Here is a 16,747-nt window from a genome sequence, read left to right on the forward strand (position 1 = left end):
CTGCTGCAGAGACTCAGAACACGCCCCTTCTACACAGAACATGCTGCCTGAGGAGAGAGACCGCAGGGCTGGAGCAGAGAAGTGTGAAGACAGTCTGTGAGTAAGTCTGCACTGTGACTGTCTCTTCTCTGTGGGACAGAAGGGGGGGGGACTCTTCGATCTGCTGCTGGATGCTGCTTCATTCTATTTAGTGGTTTTACTGTTTCATTAAGCAGTTTGTCTCCATGACACCTGCCCCCCCCCCATATCCTGTCCTATCTCATCCTCATGGAGCCCCTGCTGTCTCCTTTCCTCCCTCATGTATCCAGAGCTCCTGTTCCACCCTCCTATCGCTGCCCTGCACAGACCTCCTGCCACTACTTGTATGAATCCCCCTCAGAGCCCCTTCCACCTACTTGCTGTGTCCACCCCTCCTGTCCATCCAGGGCCCTTGTCTCACTCCTCTGCCTCTCATTATGGTGGCATCTGAACCGCATTCACCATAAGGACCTTCTAACGTCACAGGGTCATGTGACTGTGCCCCCCACCCTGTACTGTGCCCCCCACCCCGTACTGTGCCCCTTTATACCCTGAATTGTGCCCCCTTACCACACCCTGTGCAGTGCCCCTAGTCATTCCCTGTACTGTGCCCTCTTATACCCTTTAATCCGGTCACTGTATGGTGGTTTTATCATTGTGTGACGGTGTTATCACTACAGTTGTGTTCAAAATTATTCAACCCCCACTGAAATTGAGTGTTTCGGCCAGTTTGACATTGATTTTGATCATTTCAGTCATCTTGTTTACAATTAAATCAAAGAGGCACTTGTAAGTCAGACAAACATAACATAACATTTATAATGAAATAACCACAAATGTCTTTTCTGTGCTCACATCATTATAAGTTTTATTCAACCCCCAAGTGACATTCAATCTTAGTACTTAGTACAACATCCTTTTCCAGTTATAACAGCTTTAAAACGTGAAGCATAGCTTGACACAAGTGTCTTGCAGCGATCTACGGGTATCTTCGCCCATTCTTCATGGGCAAAAGCCTCCAGTTCAGTCACATTCTTAGGCTTGCGCGCTGCAACTGCTTTCTTTAAGTCCCACCAGAGGTTCTCAATCGGATTTAAGTCTGGTGACTGCGATGGCCACTTCAAAATGTTCCAGCCTTTAATCTGCAACCATGCTCTAGTGGACTTGGAGGTATGCTTCGGATCATTGTCCTGTTGAAAGGTCCAACGTCTCCCAAGCCTCAGGTTTGTGACGGACTGCATCACATTTTCATCCAATATCTCCTGGTACTGAAGAGAATTCATGGTACCTTGCACACGCTGAAGCTTCCCTGTACCTGTAGAAGCAAAACAGCCCCAAAGCATGATTGACCCCCCGCCATGCTTCACAGTAGGCAAGGTGTTCTTTTCTTCATAGGCCTTGTTCTTCCTCCTCCAAACATAGCGTTGATCCATGGGCCCAAACAGTTCTAATTTTGTTTCATCAGTCCACAGAACACTTTTGTGGTTTGCCCACATGACTTTTGGCATACTGCAGTCGACTCTTCTTATTCTTTGGAGACAGCAAGGGGGTGCGCCTGGGAGTTCTGGCATGGAGGCCTTCATTACGCAGTGTGCGCCTTATTGTCTGAGCTGAAACTTCAGTACCCACATCTGACAAATCTTTTTTCAGTTCCTCAGCAGTCACACGGGGACTTTTCTCCACTTTGCGCTTCAGGTAGTGCACAGCAGTCTAAGTCAGCATCTTCTTTCTGCCACGACCAGGTAGCGTTTCAACAGTGCCCTTTGCCTTGAATTTGCGAATGATGCTTCCTATGGTGTCTCTTGGTATGTTTAACATCTTTGCAATCTTCTTATAGCCATTGCCCTTCCTGTGAAGAGAAATCACCTCTTCTCTTGTCTTCCTGGACCATTCTCTTGACTTCACCATGTTTGTAAACACACCAGTAAATGTCTAGAAGGAGCTGAGTATCACAGTCCTTTTAAATCTGCCTAATTAGTGCTTATTATGCTTGATTGCTGCTCCTTGACATCCACAGGTGTTTTCAATACCTGATCGAAAACACTTGAATGAACCTCTGGTCTTAAGAGTGGTAGTCTTTAAGGGGTTGAATAATTGTGTCAATGAAGAAATCACAAAAAAAACATTTAATACTGTATTACAAAAACAATTGATGTCATTTTAGTTGCATTTGGTTCTTTAAAAAGTCCTTGTAAGATTTCATTCTGAACACAATTACAAATGTACACTAAATTCCCTAAAACCCCTTACAGCATTGGGGGTTGCATAATTTTGAACACAACTGTATATGGCGGTGGTATCCAATAACTGCATGGCCATAACTGTATCCCCTTCCCTGCCCACACCACTTTTTTTAGACCTGGCACGAGCGAGAAAAGATACAGATTGCGGTGCTAAAGACCTTTGCGCCACAATCTGTGTCAGAAATACGCCTAATATAGACGTATTTCTATATAATAAATGACCCCCTAATTGTATTATTATTCGGGGGTAGGGCTAATATCTTTATATTATATAGATTCTAGTGTATTATACTGTGCCCTGTATTTCCCAGTAGAAAATGATCCTTGGGAAGCACAGTCCTAATCCCTGACCACCAGGACCAGGTAGCGCTCTGTCAGTAAATGGCGGCCTCCCCTCTTCCCACGCTGCTCCGCTGTGTACTGGGGCTTATTCTGACACTAGGGCTGGGTTCACATCCCATTTGTGCCATCCATTTAATGTATACCAAAAATGTTTGCGTTAACAGATGCCTCAGACTGATGCCGTACAGTGTCGTCCGTTCACCATACAGTTCCATTGTAAAAAAACATATACGTTAACGTATGCATTTTTTACTTGACTCTGCAGGATACAAAAACATGGAGTGCTGCACATTTGTATACATCAAACCGATAGAAAAAACGTGATGTGAACACACATTGGGGGGGAAGGGGGCGCGTACTAAAATTTGCTGTGGGGCCCAGTCAGTTCTAGCTACATCACTGCACATCTCTTTCTCTCCTCCAGGCCTGGCCCACTGCTGCAGCGGGCCAGAGGAGAAAAGGAGCGCAGGGAGCTACGGTTAGTGAATGACAGGACCGCCGGCTCCCCTGCGCTCCAGCAATGATAGGTATGTGAGGGGGCCACTGGGGGGTCATTTATTACACTGTAAGGGCCCCTTACACAGTATAATGACTCCCATGCCCCCCATTTAGTATAATGATCCCCATTGACCCTCCATTTAGTATAATGACCACCAGAGCCCCCATTCAATATAATGACCCCGAGTGCCCTCCCCCCATACAGTATAACCCCCAGTGTGGCGGCAACTGGGGGTCATTATTATGAATGGAGGGCCACTGTGGGGTCATTATACTGTGAGGGCCCTTTACATAGTATAATGACCCCCAGTTTCCCCCATTTAGTATAATGATCCCCAATGATCCTCCATTCAGTATAATGACCCCCAGAGCCCCCTCCATACAGTATTCCCCCAGTGTGGGGCTACTGGGGGGTCATTATTCTGAATGGAGGTGACTGGGGGTTATTATTCTGAATGCAGGGCCACTGGGGGTCATTATACAGTGGGGGGGGGGGGAATTGGCGGTTAATTATACTGTGTGAAGGGCCACTAGTGGTCATTATACTGTATAGGGGCCACTGGGGGTAAATATACCATGTGGGAGCCACATAGGGACATGTAAATGTAAAAAAATGCCTCATGGGGGCCCACTGGGATTTATCGCCCAAGGGCCCACATGAACCTGGAGCCGGCCCTGCTCCTCCCCGTACGTTTGTTGGCTGCTACGCAGCAAATAAACGTGCGCGGGGGTACAGGCACTCACTGTAATGCCGTAGCCATGTTGTTTACTGGCATTACAGTGATTGGCTGGCCGGAACGCGTCATAGTCAGGGAGAGCTGCAGTAGAAGAGACAGATAGTGTAGGGGCAGGATTTTTTTTTTTTAGGCAGGGTTTACTGGTGAAAGGTGTTAGAGACCCAAAAGTCCTTTTAAGGACTATTGTTTTATCTGGCTGCCATATATATTATTAGTGCAATCTGCGCTAAATTGCGTGCAATTGTTTGGCCACTGCTGACAGTGACGCAACCTCTGCTACATCTGTTGTGTTACATTTGAGCTGTGAAATTCAGTGCAATTGTTTGGCTGCTGGTGACAGCGACATTACCTGCGCTACATCTCCAGTATAAGATTAGCGCATCCGAAATATCAGTGACATTCAATGAAATTTTTTCGCCGCTGGTGACAGCGATGTTACCTGCCCTACATCTCCTGTATAACGTTTGCCCATCCTAAATATCAGTGACATTCAGTCTAATTTTTTCGCAGCTGGTGACAGCGACATTACCTGCAGTATATCTCCTGTATAATGTTTGCGCATCCTAAATATCAGTGACATTCAGTTAAAAAATTTTACGCATACACTTATAAAACCTGCGCTACTGTATGTGTGACATACTTGCAAGCATATATACCATTTAATATGCTCAAGGCGAGCAGTAAGGGACGGAGAAGTGGCCGTGCTGCTGATGGTGCACGCAGAGGCCGTGGCCCTGGGCGCGGTGAAACTGTGCCTGCTGCCAGAGCACAAAAAACACACTCATCCACGATAACTAGCTTCATGTCCCAGTTTGCAGGGTGGCGCAGGACACCACTCTCGAAGTCACACCAGTGCGACCAGGTGGTCGGTTGGATTGCAGCAGATAATGCTTCCAGTCGGTTAAGCACCACCCTGTCTTCCACAAAGTCCAGTCTCGGTAGCCAAGAGTCTGATCAACAGAATCCTCACCCTGATCCTCCTTCCTCCCACCATGTAGAGTCTTGGCAAAAAAGTGATCCCACACTATTCCGAGGAGCTCTTTTCATTGCCATTCCTTGATTTGGCCCTCTCGCCAAGCCCGCTTGAAGAGGGACATGAGGAGATCTTGTGCACTGATTCCCAAACTGTTGAGCATCCACAGTCAGAAAAAGATGATGGTGGGGAACGGCAATTAGTGTTTCATGAGGTGGATGATGATGATGAGACACAGTTACGAATAAGTCAACCGCAATTAGTGTCTCAAGAGGTTCATGATGAGGATGAGACACAGTTGTGAGGTTCTTGTTAGGTCAACAAGTCAGGAGGATGAGCAGAGTGAGGAAGTGGAAGAGGAGGTGGTGGACGATGAAATCACTTACCGAGGACAACAGTACAGAGGGGGAGGGATCCGCAGCACCGCAACAGGCTGGAAGAGGCAGAGGGGTGGCAAAAGGGAGAAGGCGGGCCACACCAAACAGGCCCACAACTGTTCCCCGAAGCACCCCCTTGTGGCAATCTCCCTTGCCAAGGGGTAGGTGTTTCGCAGTCTGGTGCTTTTTTGAGGAAAGTGCGGACGATAAAAGAATTGTCATTTGCAACCTATGCCATACCAAAATGAGCAGGGGCGTGAACACTAGCAACCTTACCACCACCAGCATGATCCACCACATGGCATCAAAGCCCATTAATAGGTGGGCCGAACACCTGGGTCCACAATCAGTGTCTGCGGGTCATACCACTGCCTCCTCTTACCCTGTGTTACGTGCTGGCCAATCCCCTGTCCAAGATGTAGACCCGGATGCCTCCCACCCTGCACCTGGACCTTTGCAAGCACCATCAGCTAGCGCATCTACTTCTGTGTCCCAGCGCAGCGTACAGATGTACAGTTCTTTGATCGAAAGCGCAAATACCCAGCCACCCACCCACAGGCCATAGCACTAAATGCGCACCTTTCCAAATTGCTGACCCTGGAAATGTTGCTATTTAGGCTTGTGGACACTGAGGATTTCCTCAGCCTGATGGCGGCAGCAGTCCCTAGTTACTCAGTCCCCAGCCACCACTTTTTCCAGGTGTGCCGTCCCCGCCTTACACCAGCATGTGTCCCGTAACATCACCCGTGCCCTGACCAACGCAGTTATTGGGAAGGTCCACTTAATGACTGACACATGGACAAGTGCTTTTGGCCAGGGACGCTACATTTCCTTGATGGTACACTGGGTGAACGTTGTGGAGGCTGGGAGCGAGTCGTACTCTGGGATGGCGTCGGTAGCACCTGTGCACAGAATTACGGGCCCTACTTCCATCAGCATTTCTACCACAACCTACATTACTGGCTGCAACCCCCCTTCTCCTCCCCCACCTCCACTTCCACCTCTGAATTCTCATCTTGCAGCACCAGTCAGACATCAGTCAGTAGCTCTCGCCACTCAACCTACAGCCAGGCATGGTTGTGTCTGATAATGGCCGTAACTTGGTGGCGGCTTTGGAGCTCGGCAAGCTCACACACATACCATGCCTAGCCCACGTGTTCAACTTAGTGGTTCAGCGGTTTCCCAAAACCTACCCCAATTTTCCTGAGCTACTGGTGAAGGTGCGCCGCATGTGTGCCCATTTCCGAAAGTCATCTACAGCTGCCACCGGTCTGGCAACGCTGCAGCTGCGCTTGCAATTGCCAGCTCAACGACTGTTGTTCGACGTGAGCACACGCTGGAACTCCATCGGCCAGGCTTGGTGAGCAGCAGAGGGCAGTAGTGGAATATCAGCTGCAACATGGTCGTCGCCTTTCCAGTCAGCTTCCGCTCTTCACAAGCGACGAGTGGGCATGGATGTCTGACCTCTGTGAGGTTTTACGCAACTTTGAGGAATCAACACAGATGGTGAGTGGCGATGCCGCTCTTATCAGCATAACCATCCCAATTCTGTGTCTACTGAAATGCTCGCTGCTCACAATGAAGGCGGACGCTTTGAAATGGGGGAAGACAGTACACAGGGTGATAGCCAGACCACCCTCTGTTCGTCTTCTCAGCACGAATTGGATGATGATGAGGAGGAGGAGAAGTAGGAGACGGTTGCCTACGCTACAAAGGGTAGTACCCATAACATGTTTATTCCATCTGTTCAGCGTGGATGGGCCGAAGAGGAGGAAAAGGATGAGGAGATTGAGCGCCATCCTCCTGATGAGGACAGCGAAGCATTGTCTGTTGGGACTCTGGCACACATGGCTGACTTTATGTTATGCTGCCTTTCCCGTGACTCCCGGGTTATATGGCCAACACCGATTTACTGGTTGTTCACCCTTCTCGACCCCAGCTACAAAGAGAACTTCTCATCTCTCATTCCTGTGGTGGAGAGGACTAGCAAAATGGTGCAATACCAGAAGGTCCTTGTGGAAAAAGTGCTCCAAAAATTTCCAGCCGACAACACTGGCGGCAGAGTACGTAGTTCCTTGGGCAACCAAGGAGGGGAGATGAGGGGAACACACAGTAGTTCCAACAGAGGCAGGGCAACACTTTCCAAGGCCTGGGACAGTTTCATGACAACCCAGCCAGGCACTTTAAATGTGGCTTTTATGGTGTATTGAATACAATGTATTCCCATGCACCACTTCCACCACAAAAAAAGGTATATGGTTCAATCTTCCTTTTCTCGTCCTCCTTCTCCTCCATCATATCAACATGCTTATTAGGCTGCCCTCGCTCCTAATGTTTTAGAGGGTCAGCTCAGCAGCAGACCCTCACCCCTAATTTTTCAGATGGTCAGATCAGCAGTAGGTCCTTGCCCCTAATGTTTTAGATGGTCAGCTTAGCAGCAGATTCTCACCCCTAATGTTTTAGATGGTCAGATCAGCATCAGACCCTTGCCCCTAATGTTTTAGATGGTCAGATCAGCAGCAGACTCTCACCCCAAATTTTTTAGATGGTCAGCTCAGCAGCAGACTCTCAACCCTAATGTTTTAGAAGGTCAGATCAGCAGCAGACCCTCACCCCTAAATTTTTAGATGGTCAGCTCAGCAGCAGACCCTCACCCCTAATTTTTTAGATGGTCAGATCAGCAGCAGGCCCTCGCCCCTAATGTTTTAGATGGTCAGCTCAGCAGCAGACCCTCACCCCTAATGTTTTAGAAGGTCAGATCAGCAGCAGACCCTCACCCCTAATAGTCAGATCAGCAGCAGACCCTCACCCCTAATTTTTTAGATGGTCAGCTCAGCAGCAGACCCTCACCCCTAATTTTTTAGATTGTCAGATCAGCAGCAGACCCTCGCCCCTAATGTTTTAGAGGGTCACCAGCAGGCCATCAATCATAATTTTTCAAGGGTGTGTATTATGCCCTCCTTTATGTGTAATAGAGGGTGTATTGGAGTGCCGATTCCTTGTATTTTTTGGCAGCCCTTTCCCTTAGTGCATAGGCTTCATGAGTGTAGGAGTCCCACTACCTGAACAATTGTACCACAATGTGAATGAGGCCCTCCTTTATGTGATATACAGGTTGTATCGGAGTGCCTCTTCCTTGTTATTTTTGGCAGCACTTGCACTTTATATACAAGTAAATATTGTGGCAACGTGAACATTGAGGTGTTGTTTCCCCAGGTTCCAGTCCGGGACTTAAGGCATGTTCATGTCCAGGGATCCTATTTAATCCTGCTACTGGATCTTGGGTGTGTCTCACTCTGGAGTGTCTTGTGAAGCAGAGTCCTGGTGAGGCTCTGTGTGAGTGGTCTCAGCCGGGTGGGCTGAGGGGCCACGAGGCTAGGCGATAGCCTGAACTTTGGGTGACGCGGTGACGCCTGTGAAACAAGGATCACGAGGCCAGAGTCGGGAGGACTACTGGGCCACAATCCCCCAAAAGGTATTGAAGTGTCACAGTCTGGAGGTTGCTGGACTGAATGGCTGAGGAAAGCCGCATTTGTGTTCCATGTGTGAACAGGGCTCTCTAGGTAAGTCAGGGATACGCTTATGTGTTTAGTTAGAGCCTAGCCGGGCAAGGGTTTGGTATTTTGTGTGGATGTCACACGTGATAAGTTGAAGCTGCGACTTCTTAACCTGTGCTTTGCTAAAGTGTCTGAAATAAAGCAAGAGTTTGGACATTATAATCGTGTCTGCGAAGATATCTGTGAGTGTGACCACCTGAAAAGAGACGATCCCTTACAATATACAGGAAAGAATGTTTCCTAACAATTTTTCCTCTAAAATCGATTTAATCTTTGGTTTGGTGCGTATTATTGTCAGTCTGTGAAAGTAGTGTATTACTCGGGCAACATCGTTCCCAGCAACGACCTGGGAGTCCAAGATGCCTCCAGACATCCTCCCCATGCTGTTCCCAAACCATTTCGGTGGTGTTTCCATCAATTTCTGACCTTTTCCTATGAACCAGACACCCTCCCCTCTTCAGAGCAGGGGGTGCCTGGTTTAATGCTTGGATTTTGGCTGTAATGTAGAAGGTCGTGAGTTCGAATCTCAATAGAAATAGAGGCAAAATTAGATTGAAATACACTGGGTGTCCCCAAGCACTGACTCCATATATGGACATAGCTATATATGGAGTCAGAGCAGAGACTCCTAAGCCGAACTAGAGCCCCGACACCCTCCCTTCTTCAGAGCAGGGGGTGCTTATTTTAATGCTCAGGTTCTCCCATTGACTTCCATTGTGCTCGGGTGGTCTGTAGAGCACCCGAGCATCCCAAAGTGTTCTACTCGAGCACCCGAGCACTTTGGTGCTCGATCAACACTAATAGTGAGTGGTTTTGTAAAGCTATAAAGTCCCCAGTTTTTAATTTCCAGCACCATCCAAACCAAAGAGATAAGGTAAATGTGAAACAGTTCCTAGTGAGAATTGACAGCTGTGTTTTACAATGTTTACAGTCTCATAGAATGATCACCTTATAAATGAATAGCAATAATAATTATAATAACATTATAAAACAGATTTGATAGTAGACAGAGTGATATATACATAGATAGGTTGATAGATAGATACATAGATAGATAGATAGATAGATAGATAGATAGATAGATAGATAGATAGATAGATAAATGTGTCAGAAATGTACCCAACCATGTTCCTGTGCGTCGCTGTTCTAGGAGAGTAGCCATGTTGACCAGCCAAACCCCGGCTGGTCAGCCTATCAGAGACCAAATGCTAGGACAATCTGGTGCCTGTTTCAGGGCCCAATCCCAGAGCTACTGTAAGCAGGGATTTAAGTTAAGCTCTTATTGTTTATCATTACCTGTGACTGGCTTCAATTTGATCTTTGTGCTCAGAACAGTGCTGCATTTTTGTGGCACCTTCCAGTGTATTGACCTTGGCTTGTTTCAGGATTTTACCTCTTGTCTACTGATTGGGCTTCTACTGACTCTCTTGACTTTGACTTGGCTTGTTCTACTCTCCAGCTACTCCTTGGTATGTAATACGTTTGCTACCTGGGTCTCTAGAAACCAAGTTCATCCAGCCTCATGGCAGACTCTGGTGAATGCCTAGAGGTAGCATTAGATCTACTAACCAGAGTGGTGTAGGAAGATAGGTCGCAGTTTAAGAGTTGCTGGTGGTGGTCCCAGATGGTGACTGTATACGTAGATTGATAGAAAGACAAATAGACATACAGACAGACAGATAGATAGATACATATATCTAATTAATCTGTCTTGGTCAAAAATTGTTATGTAATTAGCAGTTTACATTATTTCACACTTGGCCCAGAATCAAAAGTAACTATAAAATCCACATAAATTTTGTTAAATATATATGCATACAAATATTGAAATAAACATACAAATCCAGACTCCAAATCCCAACACCAGCAGTAATTGAGAAACCTGACAATCACGGCTCGGCCAAAATCTCCTGCAAGAATCATGATGTAAGTCATCTGGGTATCTGATACTGTCAGCTTTACAAATTCCTGTAAGAAAAAGAAGTTATATAATTACTAGAGCAGTAGGCTTTTTTTTACACCACCATCGCATCTTTCTAAAAAAAGGGGTATGGAGAGAGCAGGGCATTGGCATGGTCATTGGCCCCAGCACATTTTGGCCTCTGTCTGGCAACACATCGTATGTCTGTATACTGCAAAAACAAAAAAGTATGGAAGCATGTAGTAGACTGCATCATTTCATACAACAGTATCCGTTTTTTTTTTTTACAATGGGACCCCATGCATATGTTTAAAACACAAGTCCTGGCATTCATCATATACAGGGTGGGCCATTTATATGGATACACCTTAATAAAATGGGAATGGTTGGTGATATTAACTTCCTGTTTGTGGCACATTAGTATATGTGAGGGGGGAAACTTTTCAAGATGGGTGGTGACCATGGTGGCCATTTTGAAGTTGGCCATTTTGAATCCAACTTTTGATTTTTCAATAGGAAGATGGTCATTTGACACATCAAACTTATTGGGAATGTCACAAGAAAAACAATGGTGTGCTTGGTTTTAACGTAACTTTATTCTTTCATGAGTTATTTCAAGTTTCTGACCACTTACAAAATGTGTTCAATGTGCTGACAATTGTGTTGGATTGTCAATGCAACCCTTTTCTCCCACTCTTCACACACTGATAGCAACACCGCAGGAGAAATGCTAGCACAGGCTTCCAGTATCCGTATTTTCAGGTGATGCACATCTCGTATCAACTGAAAGCAATCGTCTATGCTGTGAAGATATGAGATGTGCAGCACCTGAAACTACGGATACTGGAAGCCTGTGCTAGCATTTCTCCTGCGGTGTTGCTATCAGTGTGTGAAGAGTGGGAGAAGAGGGTTAATGCAACCCTCTTCTCCCACTCTTCACACACTGATAGCAACACCGCAGGAGAAATGCTAGCACAGGCTTCCAGTATCCAACACAATCGGCAGCACATTGAACACATTTTATAAGTGGTCAGAAACTTGTAAATAACTCATGAAAGAATAAAGTTACGTTAAAACCAAGCACACCATTGTTTTTCTTGTGAAATTCCTAATAAGTTTGATGTGTCACATGACCCTCTTCCTATTGAAAAAACAAAAGTTAGATTCAAAATGGCCGACTTCAAAATGGCCACCATGGTCACCACCCATCTTGAAAAGTTTCCCCCCTCACATATACTAATGTGCCACAAACAGGAAGTTAATATCACCAACTATTCCCATTTTATTAAGGTGTATCCATATAAATGGCCCACCCTGTACATTAAACGGAGGCCATAAACATGATAGCAGATAGACCTTTAATTCCATGCAAGCAAAACCTACACAACAATGTGAATATTAATATACCCCTTCCACTGATTGTTGGAAACATGATAAATGACTTACTATGCCCACATTTGTTTCCCAGCATGGACCTCTCGGCATATCAGCTGGGTGAATGAATGGTGTTGAAGTGCTCCCATTAATAGAAGATCCATTATTTAAGCTGAATATCAACAACATAGTCTTGTTCTTTATAAGCACTTCCTCCTCTAACTGGAAATAAAGTCCGAACAATTACAGTATCAGTATAGCAAAAGTAGAAATAGACCACTGGAACATACTGAGAGAATGCAAAATGGCGCATTGATAATGCAATATCAGAAGACCAGTTCATACTCCAAATGAATAGTGATGAGCAGCAGGGGTCATATTCAAATTTGTGATATTTAGCAAATATTTTGTAGAATATTCATCATATATTTGCAAATTCGTATATTCGGCGTGGGTCAAAAATGAATATATAGCACTATAGAATATAAATAGAATATAGTGCTATATTTTCATCTTTAGAATATTCGTCATTTTTAACATCTGAAAACATGTTTCCTCCCTGCTTCTTGCTTGTGGGCCAATGAGTCATTGGCCCACAAGCAACTTAAGCAGGGCGGAATCATGACTTCAGATGGAAAAAAATGTAGAATATTAGTCATCACGAATATATAGCACTATATTCAAAATATTCACGAATTCTCGAAGTGACGATATTCGTGATAAAAATTTGCTATTCGAATATTCGCGTTCAACACTACAAATGAACAGAAAAATGCTGTAATCACAAAGTCCAGGGCAGACATTGCGAGCAGGATATGCTCTTGAAGGCTATATACATCTTTGCGGTTTTGTGTCTGCAGCTCCAACACAGCCCAATGTGTCTCCATGGTTAGAGACTACAAACAAATCTTGTGTTTTCCGAACCTGCAGTCATACGTATGTTACCACTATTTATCTGTCCTATACTTCTTGGTAGTGTGTTGTACATTGGCACTTACCAAAGTAACTGTGTGGAATGCCATTTTCAGTCGAAGAAATTTCAGAAAACAAATCTGCCAGGTGTGAATATATCCCTATGGCAGCAGGTTTGATTTTATTTGTATTCCTACTTTTCATAATGTTTCTCTACCCCTACATGTGAAACATGACTGTTTGATAATCAGAATATCTAACAAATACCTACCAAGTTCAGTTGATGCCAGATTAAAGGGACTGTACTGTTTATGATGCAGCTTATTATTATATTCTTATTACTTTCTACTAAATACTTTTCTTTTATTAAAGATAATCTGTGACCATAAAAATGCAGGGTAAGCTACAGACACAACATTATAAAGCAGGGGGAATGGGCAGATTGCTATTTATGGGAAAAGATTCAGTAAAGCCTCTTTCACACGACAGTATGGCTTTTTTAGTGTTTTGCGGTCGGTTTTTCACGGATACGTTGTTCCATTTTTTGTTTCCATTGTGTTTCCGTTTCTGTTCCGTTTTTCCGTATTTCATATACAGTAATTACATAGAAAAAATGGGGCTGGGCATAAAATGAATTTCCGTATGTGTTCCATTTTTTTGGCAGACCCATTGACTTGAATGGAGCCACGGTACGTGATTTGCGGGCAATAATAGGACATGTTCTATCTTTCAACAGAACTAACGGAAAAACGGAAATACAGAAACGGAATGCCTACAGAGTAAATTCAGTTTCTTTTTTGCAGAAACATTGAAATGAATGGTTCCGTATACGGACCATACATGGAACGCAAAAAACGGCCCGTAAACAGAAAAAAAAAACGGTCGTGTGAAAGAGGCCAAAAACTGTGTAATTTATAGCTATCTCTGTATACACAGTCCTAGAGGGAAGCTGTCAATCACTGATAGGATCCTGGACTTTAAAGCCCCGAATGAGCAGGAATTTAAATGAATAAAATAAAATTTAGGGATAATTCAGATGAGCGTATACAACAGGTATGGGGGGGCACACTACAAAAGGGAACACCAAGCAATATATTAGTAGTACACTTTATTGTGTCAATCTATTCCACTGTGTTGTGGTAAAATATTAAGAACATACCCCTAAAATACAAATAAAATATAGACCATATACAAATCTATAAAATGCACACAAGGGAATGACACGATATAAATACAATTCAAATAGCAGGGAATGACACGATAATGCTGTCCACAGCCGTAATAATGTCCGGTAAGTATCCAAATGCAGTGGATAGTTATAACTAGGTGACCCCCAGTGACAATCTTAGCCTGTGGGGCCCAATAACTTGCTAGGTATGGCCTACGATAATCGGCTCAGTATCGCTGCCTTCCACAATAACTGAACGTAATGTCTCTGCTCAAGCTGAGCTCGGTCTTAACGGTCTTCACTGCTAGTCCTGCAGCGGTGGTATGGTAGGCCGCACACCCGCAGCGTCCCACGTGGTGTGCTTCCGCCTACACGTAGCGTCCCACGTGACCGGGTATCCAAGGAGACCGGATGCTTTACTTGTGTGACGTCAGTATTGTGCGACAGCTTTCGCAGCGGCGCTGCTTAGTCCACTTTATCTTCCTTTCTTTGCCGGCTTTATTTTCTTTAGTTTGCGGTGGATCAACGCTCACTCTAACAACCGCCAGACGCGTTTCGGGGTCCCTCGCCCCTTCCTCAGTGGCCTACTGAGTGAACGGATCCTCACTCTTTATAAATGGTTAACTCCACCCCCATCTTATAATTGACGGAGTGGATTCACCCTTGTGCGGTGGTTCATCTGTGCATTTCTATTTGTACATATTCAACAATTCATTACATAAAAGTCTAAAACAATAAATATCTTTATATATATATCTCATTAAAATCTAAGTAATTGGAGAGGACTACTAAAACAAGTGGAGAGAACTATTAAAGTAACACACAGATTGTCAAAAAACGCACACAAACCGCATTGAGCTGCATGCGTTTTCTATTGCGTTTTGTGACCAATTATGGGTCAATTGCCTAGGAAGTCATTCGGTTGTTGTTGTAGCTTGTTGTAGATTAAGAGAAACCGTCCAGCAGGGAGGGGAGATCACAGTGTCGATAAACGACCAAACTGCGATGTCCCATGCTGAGATGGAGGTGTTCGGGTTCTTGTGAGGGCCTGTCCGTTAGGGATGGGACATCGCAGTTTGGTCGTTTATCGACACTGTGATCTCCCCTCCCTGCTGGACGGTTTCTCTTAATCTACAACAAGCTACAACAACAACCGAATGACTTCCTAGGCAATTGACCCATAATTGGTCACAAAACGCAATAGAAAACGCATGCAGCTCAATGCGGTTTGTGTGCGTTTTTTGACAATCTGTGTGTTACTTTAATAGTTCTCTCCACTTGTTTTAGTAGTCCTCTCCAATTACTTAGATTTTAATGAGATATATATATAAAGATATTTATTGTTTTAGACTTTTATGTAATGAATTGTTGAATATGTACAAATAGAAATGCACAGATGAACCACCGCACAAGGGTGAATCCACTCCGTCAATTATAAGATGGGGGTGGAGTTAACCATTTATAAAGAGTGAGGATCCGTTCACTCAGTAGGCCACTGAGGAAGGGGCGAGGGACCCCGAAACGCGTCTGGCGGTTGTTAGAGTGAGCGTTGATCCAAACTAAAGAAAATAAAGCCGGCAAAGAAAGGAAGATAAAGTGGACTAAGCAGCGCCGCTGCGAAAGCTGTCGCACAATACTGACGTCACACAAGTAAAGCATCCGGTCTCCTTGGATACCCGGTCACGTGGGACGCTACGTGTAGGCGGAAGCACACCACGTGGGACGCTGCGGGTGTGCGGCCTACCATACCACCGCTGCAGGACTAGCAGTGAAGACCGGTAAGACCGAGCTCAGCTTGAGCAGAGACATTACGTTCAGTTATTGTGGAAGGCAGCGATACTGAGCCGATTATCGTAGGCCATACCTAGCAAGTTATTGGGCCCCACAGGCTAAGATTGTCACTGGGGGTCACCTAGTTATAACTATCCACTGCATTTGGATACTTACCGGACATTATTACGGCTGTGGACAGTATTATCGTGTCATTCCCTGCTATTTGAATTGTATTTATATCGTGTCATTCCCTTGTGTGCATTTTATAGATTTGTATATGGTCTATATTTTATTTGTATTTTAGGGGTATGTTCTTAATATTTACCACAACACAGTGGAATAGATTGACACAATAAAGTGTACTACTAATATATTGCTTGGTGTTCCCTTTTGTAGTGTGCCCCCCCATACCTGTTGTATACATTCTATTTCCCACTTGGTCCTGAGGGTGGGACCTGGGGGTGAGCACCATTTCCGTATAGAGAGGAGGTGAGCCGCTGTACTTTTTCTATATATTTTTTGTGCAGCACCCTTCACAGCTGTGCTCCCTGTCTCTTTAATATGGACATTTGGGAACACCTTAACAACAAATATAAGAAAATAGAAACCTTCAACTTTAATGTGGAAGGAGAAATATTGGCAAGAAATGAAAGAACAATAGATGATGTTTTTAAGGCATTGGAGAGGACTCTGCAGCGCCAACTGCGTAACAAGTGGGAGATAAAGTCACTCACACAATATTTGGACAAGGGGCTCATCCCCAAAGGTTTGACACTCACTAAGATACCTGCTATGGACTTAGTGGATGACAAATTCAAGCAAGATTGGGATGCTTTCCTGAAAATACAATCGGG

The 16,747-nt window shown here is 44.9% G+C and overlaps 1 protein-coding gene across 1 annotated transcript in view; it reads right to left on the bottom strand.

The window, feature by feature from the left end:
• LOC120990866 (transmembrane channel-like protein 2-A) overlaps positions 1-16,747 on the bottom strand; it is a 121,887-nt gene that overhangs the window by 39,279 nt on the left and 65,861 nt on the right. The window contains exons 13-14 of the mRNA XM_040419749.1: positions 12,113-12,262; positions 10,585-10,713 (exon numbers count right to left, since the gene is read on the bottom strand). Coding sequence (XP_040275683.1) covers positions 10,585-10,713; positions 12,113-12,262 — 279 coding nt within the window. The remainder of the gene's footprint in view (positions 1-10,584; positions 10,714-12,112; positions 12,263-16,747) is intronic.

The sequence above is a fragment of the Bufo bufo genome, chromosome 2 (assembly GCF_905171765.1).
Source record: "Bufo bufo chromosome 2, aBufBuf1.1, whole genome shotgun sequence".
Lineage (NCBI taxonomy): Eukaryota > Metazoa > Chordata > Amphibia > Anura > Bufonidae > Bufo > Bufo bufo.